Source organism: Lutjanus erythropterus, unplaced genomic scaffold, assembly GCF_056507025.1.
Source record: "Lutjanus erythropterus isolate fLutEry1 unplaced genomic scaffold, fLutEry1.hap2 Scaffold_505, whole genome shotgun sequence".
NCBI lineage: Eukaryota > Metazoa > Chordata > Actinopteri > Lutjaniformes > Lutjanidae > Lutjanus > Lutjanus erythropterus.
The window spans coordinates 31886-40999 of record NW_028146696.1 but is presented as its reverse complement, the minus strand read 5'-3'; the positions used below and the strand labels follow the sequence as shown (position 1 = coordinate 40999).

Here is a 9114-nt window from a genome sequence, read left to right as displayed (position 1 = left end):
GGACAGGACGGGACGAGACGAGACGAGACGGGACAGGACAGAACGGGACAGGACAGGACGGAACGGGACAGGACAGGACGGGACAGGACGGGACAGGACGGGACGAGACGGGACGGGACAGGACGGGACAGGACAGGACGGGACAGGACGGGACGAGACGAGACGGGACGGGACAGGACAGGACGGGACAGGACGGGACGAGACGAGACGAGACGGGACAGGACAGAACGGGACAGGACAGGACAGAACGGGACAGGACAGGACGGGACAGGACGGGACGAGACGAGACGGGACGGGACAGGACGGGACAGGACAGGACGGGACAGGACGGGACGAGACGAGACGAGACGGGACGGGACGGGACAGGAAGGGACAGGACGAGGCGGGACGGGACAGAACGGGACGGGACAGGACAGGACAGAACGGGACAGGACGAGGCGAGGCGGGACGGGACAGAACGGGACGGGACAGGACAGAACGGGACGAGACGGGACGGGACGGGACAGGACAGGACGAGACGGGACGGGACGGGACGGGACGGGACAGAACGGGACGGGACGAGACGGGACGGGACGGGACGGGATGGGACGGGACAGAACGGGACAGGACAGGACAGAACGGGACAGGACCGGACAGGACAGGACGGGACGAGACGGGACAGGACAGAACGGGACAGGACGGGACAGGACAGGACAGGACAGAACGGGACAGGACCGGACAGGACAGGACAGGACAGGACGAGGCGGGACGGGACAGAACGGGACAGGACGAGGCGGGACGGGACAGAACGGGACGGGACAGGACGGGACAGAACGGGACAGGACAGGACGGGACGGGACGGGACGGGACAGAATGGGACGGGACAGGACAGGACAGGACGAGACGGGACGGGACAGGACAGAACGGGACGGGACAGGACAGAACGGGACAGGACGGGACGAGACGGGACGGGACGGGACGGGACAGAACGGGACCGGACAGGACAGGACGGGACAGGACAGGACAGAACGGGACAGGACCGGACAGAACGGGACAGGACGGGACGAGACGGGACGGGACAGAACGGGACCGGACAGGACGGGACGGGACGGGACGGGACGGGACGGGACGGGACAGAACGGGACAGGACAGGACAGAACGGGAGAGGACCGGACAGGACAGGACAGGACAGGACAGGACAGGACAGGACGGGACGAGACGGGACAGGACAGAACGGGACAGGACGGGACAGGACAGGACGGGACAGGACAGAACGGGACAGGACCGGACAGGACAGGACAGGACAGGACAGGACGAGGCGGGACGGGACAGAACGGGACGGGACAGGACGGGACAGAACGGGACAGGACGGGACGGGACGGGACGGGACAGAATGGGACGGGACAGGACAGGACAGGACGAGACGGGACGGGACAGGACAGAACGGGACGGGACAGGACAGAACGGGACAGGACGGGACGAGACGGGACGGGACGGGACGGGACAGAACGGGACCGGACAGGACGGGACGGGATGGGACGGGACGGGACGGGACAGAACGGGACAGGACAGGACAGGACGGGACAGGACAGAACGGGACAGGACCGGACAGAACGGGACAGGACGGGACGAGACGGGACGGGACAGAACGGGACCGGACAGGACGGGACGGGACGGGACGGGACAGAACGGGACAGGACAGGACAGAACGGGAGAGGACCGGACAGGACAGGACAGGACAGGACAGGACGGGACGAGACGGGACAGGACAGAACGGGACAGGACGGGACAGGACAGGACGGGACAGGACAGAACGGGACAGGACCGGACAGGACAGGACGGGACGGGACAGGACGGGACGGGACGGGACGGGACGGGACAGAACGGGACAGGACAGGACAGAACGGGAGAGGACCGGACAGGACAGGACAGGACAGGACAGGACGGGACAGGACAGGACGGGACAGGACAGAACGGGACAGGACCGGACAGGACAGGACGGGACGGGACAGGACGGGACGGGACGGGACAGGACGGGACAGGACGGGACAGGACGGGACGGGACGGGACGGGACGGGACAGGATACCCCTGCACCCCCGGAGCAAGACGGCAAAAGTGGATTTGGACACAGCTTGAATAAATGAAATCCACTGCACTTTAGATCAGTGGAACCTCCTGTGTTCAAAACTGAAAAGATCACAGACAAGATTCAAGCTTTTAAGAAGAGGACAGACGGTTGTTCTGGAGTTCACCTCAGAGATTAAAAAAAATTCAAAGGATTCTCTTTAATTTGTTAAAGATAAGAGAAAATATTTGTTGTAGTTTTGTTTAAATATATAGATATTTTTTAAAATACATTCATTGCATAGCTTGTGTTTTGCAGCTACACCTCAGACATGTTGTATTTTTTGTCTGAGAAATAATTCCAGGGATATAAAGAAAAAAATTTGTGAGAACATCATATCGTGAAGTCAGTATCTGAGATCGTCTCGAATCCTGAGTTGAATGTATCCTTACATCCCTATTGGTTAATTCTCTGTTTAATACAAATAACATTTAATTACAGATACAACAAAATAATGGCACCAGCTCAGCTCATCAAAATAAAAGCCTGAGCTCAGTGATGTGTCAGAATTAAATGTTGTCATTAAAGAACCAATCAGAGCCCTGATCTGAGTGTTGTTGATGTCAGCTGAGAGTCTCGTCCTCATTATCACTGAATTCTGATTAATCTGATTAATTATGAGCAGTGAGCCACTCGTACCCCGCGGCAACAATGAAGTCATTCATTCCACTGGAACATCCCATAATGACATCTGAGAGGACGAGTCTGAAAACATCCATGTCTCAATGAACAGTATTTTATTTTTTTAATAATTTTGGCTTTGATTTTTTATGAATTGTACTTTTTTTTTCAAATTTCACTTCCTCCCACAATTCTGTTGCAAAAGATGCTTAAAATATTCCAACATGCATCACAGTTCTGTAGAAAAAAATCATTTTTGGCTGCAGCATGTTTGACGTGATTCTAACAGTATTAACTTATGTATGTTAGCAAAATGTAGCATGTTAGCATGCTAATGTTGGTTTATCATGTCGTCAGATAAAATCTGGTCGAACTGAAAACAATTATTTTTAAAGAAAAAAAAAAAAGTTTTTCATTAATTTAATTCAATTAATTTAATTAAATTAATTTAATTAATTAATTACAAATATGTCTGAATGTCAACAAAATAAAAGCACCAGTTTGACTCAACAAAATAAATGCAGCCGAAAAACGCCTTTGAGATTGTAAAGGGATCTTCTTCAGAACGACATCATTCATGACCAACTCATATTTTTATTGACTCGTCTTCATGTCGATGTTCTCCATGTTCTTCTCCACATTCGACAGATGACACTCACTCAGCTGTTCTGACGTCCTCATGTCTGTGAACCCAATGTTTATGTTTGGGAAAATCATACAAACTTTGACCAAGAACTTTCCGTACAGATTCAGATGTCTTCTGTCTGCATACTGTGTTCAGAGAGACACGATTAAGTATTCATTAGTCATTTGGGCCAATAGTCGTTATCTGTTTTCTCTCAGCAGATCAGTGTGTGATAATCAAGCAAAACGTTAGCACATTAGCATGGTGATGTTGACATGTTAGCATAGGAAGGCAAAGCAAAGTTACAAAGGTGAGATGCTAAATTGTAACAGATGCTAACACGCTAAAAGGGAATATGGAGCAATACAGAGTTTTCAGAAGTTAAGTCCACCCTCAGCCTGAGCTGACAGACCAGCTGTTCTCCGTTTCTACGCAAAGCTAAAGTGGGCGAATCAGCTGACTGTGTTTGATGTGTGTTTTTCAGGTTAGAAGCTGTTCACTGTGGCTGTTACCCTCTGTGTCCGAAGGCTTTAGTTTATCCTGAAATATTTCCAGGTAATAAAAACTGTTAAAGTCTTTATTAATAATGAAGTGTGAGCTGTGATTGGTCAGCGTGGGGCTGAAGCTTCTTCTTCTCTGCTCTCTAATGCAGTAGAGTACCTGTACTCCACACCTGAGCAGCTTTGTAAGCGGCTGCAGTCGCTCTGCAGGAGGCCTGACGTCGCTCGCAGACATGTCGTCAAGGTAACTGACTGGTCCGAATCTGAGCAGCACAGGGGCAGAGATCCAAAAACTACATTTCCTATAATACACCTGCTATTGAAGCCTGGTTGGGTTCAGTGTTCAGTTCAGGTAGATTAGCTTAAATGTTACATTTACATTTATTGGTTCCTGTGAATGAAGCTCAGTGCTCAGTTCACTTCTGCTAAGCTAAATTCAACAAAGGATACTTTGATGCTAACGCTAAGAAAACTGGACACTGAATATAACTCTAAACTAACCAGTCCTTGAAGCTAACTGTAAGCTAACTGGATTTTGAGACTAACTGGGCCTAGAAGCTAACTCCATGCTATGTAGACTCTGAAGCTAAATGTGTGCTTGTTGAACATTGAAGCTAAATCTGCTCTCTTGACACTGAAGCTAACTCTGTGTGAAGCTAACTCTGAGCTAATAGAAAATTGATGCTAACTCTGAGCTAATAGAAAATTGATGCTAACTCTGAGCTAATAGAAAATTGATGCTAACTCTGAGCTAACTGGACATTGATGCTGGAACTGGAGACCACATACTGTTTCTTTAGTATTTCCCAACGTGTTGAACTGCTCCTTTAAGCTTGTTATAATATTTAAAAAAAACAGAACCAGAATAAATCTGTATCTTCGTCTTCTGCTGTTGTTCAGGTCAACACCTCCTCCTTCTCCTGGGCGTCCCTTAAGGAGCGTTTTGAGACTCTTCTGGCAGCGCAGGATCCCTGAACGCACCACGGAGGCTTCAGTCCATTAGCGTCGGCTGGTTTGGAGGCTGTCGGAGCGTCTGCCAGGCCGTCGTCATGCCTGACTCGACGCCACGTCCCACAGAAAGCGGCTGGCGGTGACTTCCAGCCCGTCTCAGGCACCTCTGAGCTCCAAATCAAAGGCAGGCTGGTGGGCTGGAGACGCCAAGTCTGGACCTGTAAATGTCCCCGTCCTCTCGGGCTGGAGGAGAACTTTCTTTTATGTGTGTGGTTTGGGTGGAGGAGGGGGGTTAACGTGTAAAAGCTTTCATGTTTCCACAGGCGGTGCCACCTCATATATCCGGCTGGATCCATTTTTATCCTTTGTGCTGTTGAGGTTGTGTTGTTCACCGCAGCGACAGAGCGGCGGCCAGGCCGCGGTCTGCGTCTGTAGCTCCACCTGAGCTGCCAGGTCCACGACGTACACGAGTTCAAGTGGATCCACAGACACTCTGAACGCACCAAGTCAGGCTGCGTCCAACATCTGAGACACCAAACCTGCAGTTTTCTGTCAGCCTTAATATAAATACATTATTTTATCAGACACATTTTGATTCGAATGTTTGTCTGTTACTCAAATCACTTATCAATAAAATTAAAACTTTATGGCTTAACGCTGAGAGAAGAATCAATTATAGGCCTTAAAATGTCTTCAATATTTTTTGGCTGGTCTTAAAAGTTAACATTACTTCTATTAAGTTGGACTTCAGTCTCACTTTTAAATATTTTTGGGACAAACTGAGGATTGATTGATTGATTGATTGATTGATTGATTGATTGATTGATTGATTGATTGATTGGCTGTAAAACTACAAAACCAAACCAACATGGAGTCAGTCAGCACTGATGCAAACCGTGTGCGCTCATTTTTTGGGCATGAAATTAAATGACATATTTATTGTGATCAGAAGTAAAATCATTGAGAAAATGAATATTGACCAGAAAAAGTCCTCATTAATGATCATTAGTTATTGATCATTGGAGGAGCTGCTGCCGGCCTTTTTCAAAATAGTTTTACTTGTTGAATCAGTCACATCTGAAGACAAGCGGCTCCATAATTTGTCTACATACTAACAATAATCATAATGATAATAATTAGGTATAAGTACTCACATTTGGGTACTTGCCAATACTAAGTACCAATACAAGTACTTAAAGTGATAGTTCACCCAAGAATGAAATTTCACTCAACATCTACTCACATCTCTGACGCCCTCTTCTTCTCTGACGTCCTCTTCATGTCTGACGCCCTCTTCCTCTCTGACGTCCTCTTCTTCTCTGACGCCCTCTTCTTCTCTGACGCCCTCTTCTTCTTCTGACGCCCTCTTCTTCTCTGACGCCCTCTTCTTCTCTGACGCCCTCTTCTTCTTCTGACGCCCTCTTCTTCTCTGACGCCCTCTTCATGTCTGACGCCCTCTTCATCTCTGACGCCCTCTTCTTCTTCTGACGCCCTCTTCTTCTCTGACGCCCTCTTCTTCTCTGACGCCCTCTTCTTCTCTGACGCCCTCTTCTTCTTCTGACGCCCTCTTCTTCTCTGACGCCCTCTTCATGTCTGACGCCCTCTTCTTCTCTGACCGTCCTCTTCATGTCTGACGCCCTCTTCTTCTTCTGACGCCCTCTTCTTTTCTGACGCCCTCTTCTTCTCTGACGCCCTCTTCATGTCTGACGCCCTCTTCTTCTCTGACGCCCTCTTCTTCTTCTGACGCCCTCTTCTTCTCTGACGCCCTCTTCATGTCTGACGCCCTCTTCTTCTTCTGACGCCCTCTTCTTCTCTGACGCCCTCTTCTTCTTCTGACGCCCTCTTCTTCTCTGACGCCCTCTTCTTCTTCTGACGCCCTCTTCTTTTCTGACGCCCTCTTCTTCTCTGACGCCCTCTTCTTCTTCTGACGCCCTCTTCTTCTCTGACCGCCCTCTTCTTCTTCTGACGCCCTCTTCTTCTCTGACCGCCCTCTTCTTCTTCTGACGCCCTCTTCTTCTTCTGACGCCCTCTTCTTCTTCTGACGCCCTCTTCTTCTTCTGACGCCCTCTTCTTCTCTGACCGCCCTCTTCTTCTTCTGACACCCTCTTCTTCTCTGACGCCCTCTTCTTCTTCTGACGCCCTCTTCTTCTCTGACCGCCCTCTTCTTCTTCTGACGCCCTCTTCATCTCTGACGCCCTCTTCTTCTTCTGACGCCCTCTTCTTCTCTGACGCCCTCTTCTTCTCTGACGCCCTCTTCATCTCTGACACGCTCTTCTTCTTCTGACGCCCTCTTCTTCTCTGACCGTCCTCTTCATCTCTGACGCCCTCTTCATGTCTGACGCCCTCTTCTTCTTCTGACGCCCTCTTCTTCTCTGACGCCCTCTTCATGTCTGACGCCCTCTTCCTCTCTGACGCCCTCTTCTTCTCTGACGCCCTCTTCATGTCTGACGCCCTCTTCTTCTTCTGACGCCCTCTTCATGTCTGACGCCCTCTTCCTCTCTGACGCCCTCTTCATGTCTGACGCCCTCTTCTTCTCTGACGCCCTCTTCATGTCTGACGCCCTCTTCATGTCTGACGCCCTCTTCTTCTTCTGACGCCCTCTTCCTCTCTGACGCCCTCTTCATGTCTGACGCCCTCTTCCTCTCTGACGCCCTCTTCATGTCTGACGCCCTCTTCTTCTCTGACGCCCTCTTCATGTCTGACGCCCTCTTCTTCTCTGACGCCCTCTTCATGTCTGACGCCCTCTTCCTCTCTGACGCCCTCTTCATGTCTGACGCCCTCTTCTTCTCTGACGCCCTCTTCATGTCTGACGCCCTCTTCCTCTCTGACGCCCTCTTCATGTCTGACGCCCTCTTCCTCTCTGACGCCCTCTTCATGTCTGACGCCCTCTTCCTCTCTGACGCCCTCTTCATGTCTGACGCCCTCTTCTTCTCTGACGCCCTCTTCATGTCTGACGCCCTCTTCATGTCTGACGCCCTCTCCTTCTTCTGACGCCCTCTTCCTCTCTGACGCCCTCTTCATGTCTGACGCCCTCTTCCTCTCTGACGCCCTCTTCATGTCTGACGCCCTCTTCTTCTCTGACGCCCTCTTCATGTCTGACGCCCTCTTCATGTCTGACGCCCTCTTCTTCTTCTGACGCCCTCTTCCTCTCTGACGCCCTCTTCATGTCTGACGCCCTCTTCTTCTTCTGACGCCCTCTTCCTTTCTGACGCCCTCTTCTTCTCTGACGCCCTCTTCATGTCTGACGCCCTCTTCCTCTCTGACGCCCTCTTCATGTCTGACGCCCTCTTCCTCTCTGACGCCCTCTTCATGTCTGACGCCCTCTTCATGTCTGACGCCCTCTTCCTCTCTGACGCCCTCTTCATGTCTGACGCCCTCTTCATGTCTGACGCCCTCTTCCTCTCTGACGCCCTCTTCTTCTCTGACGCCCTCTTCATGTCTGACGCCCTCTTCATGTCTGACGCCCTCTTCTTCTTCTGACGCCCTCTTCTTCTCTGACGCCCTCTTCTTCTCTGACGCCCTGTTCATGTCTGACGCCCTCTTCATGTCTGACGCACTCTTCTTCTTCTGACGCCCTCTTCTTCTCTGACGCCCTCTTCTTCTTCTGACGCCCTCTTCTTCTCTGACGCCCTCTTCTTCTCTGACGCCCTCTTCATGTCTGACGCCCTCTTCCTCTCTGACGCCCTCTTCATGTCTGACGCCCTCTTCTTCTCTGACGCCCTCTTCTTCTCTGACGCCCTCTTCATGTCTGACGCCCTCTTCATGTCTGACGCCCTCTTCTTCTTCTGACGCCCTCTTCTTCTCTGACGCCCTCTTCTTCTCTGACGCCCTCTTCTTCTTCTGACGCCCTCTTCTTCTCTGACGCCCTCTTCATGTCTGACGCCCTCTTCTTCTCTGACGCCCTCTTCTTCTCTGACGCCCTCTTCATCTCTGACGCCCTCTTCTTCTTCTGACGCCCTCTTCTTCTCTGACGCCCTCTTCTTCTCTGACGCCCTCTTCTTCTCTGACGCCCTCTTCTTCTTCTGACGCCCTCTTCTTCTCTGACGCCCTCTTCATGTCTGACGCCCTCTTCTTCTCTGACCGTCCTCTTCATGTCTGACGCCCTCTTCTTCTTCTGACGCCCTCTTCTTTTCTGACGCCCTCTTCTTCTCTGACGCCCTCTTCATGTCTGACGCCCTCTTCTTCTCTGACGCCCTCTTCTTCTTCTGACGCCCTCTTCTTCTCTGACGCCCTCTTCATGTCTGACGCCCTCTTCTTCTTCTGACGCCCTCTTCTTCTCTGACGCCCTCTTCTTCTTCTGACGCCCTCTTCT

The 9114-nt window shown here is 51.1% G+C and overlaps 1 protein-coding gene across 1 annotated transcript; it reads left to right on the top strand.

Annotated features, from left to right (window-relative positions):
- The first annotated feature begins 582 nt into the window (after positions 1–582).
- On the top strand, positions 583–5437 carry LOC146303881 (tRNA-queuosine alpha-mannosyltransferase-like). Its single transcript, XM_084714338.1, has 4 exons — positions 583–772; positions 3829–3906; positions 4004–4095; positions 4752–5437. The coding sequence occupies exons 1-4, from the start codon at positions 583–585 to the stop codon at positions 4824–4826; spliced, it is 435 nt and encodes a 144-aa protein (XP_084570464.1). The 3' UTR covers positions 4827–5437.
- The last annotated feature ends 3677 nt before the right edge of the window (positions 5438–9114 follow it).

Excerpts from the sequence above, each read along its gene's own strand:
- LOC146303881 (XM_084714338.1), top strand. The coding sequence starts at position 583 with ATGGGACGGGACAGAACGGGACAGGACAGGACAGAACGGGACAGGACC. Across the intron at positions 773-3,828 it reads ACAGAACGGGACAGGACGAG|TTTTCAGGTTAGAAGCTGTT; the intron begins GCGGGACGGGAC and ends TTTGATGTGTGT. Across the intron at positions 4,096-4,751 it reads CTCGCAGACATGTCGTCAAG|GTCAACACCTCCTCCTTCTC; the intron begins GTAACTGACTGG and ends GCTGTTGTTCAG.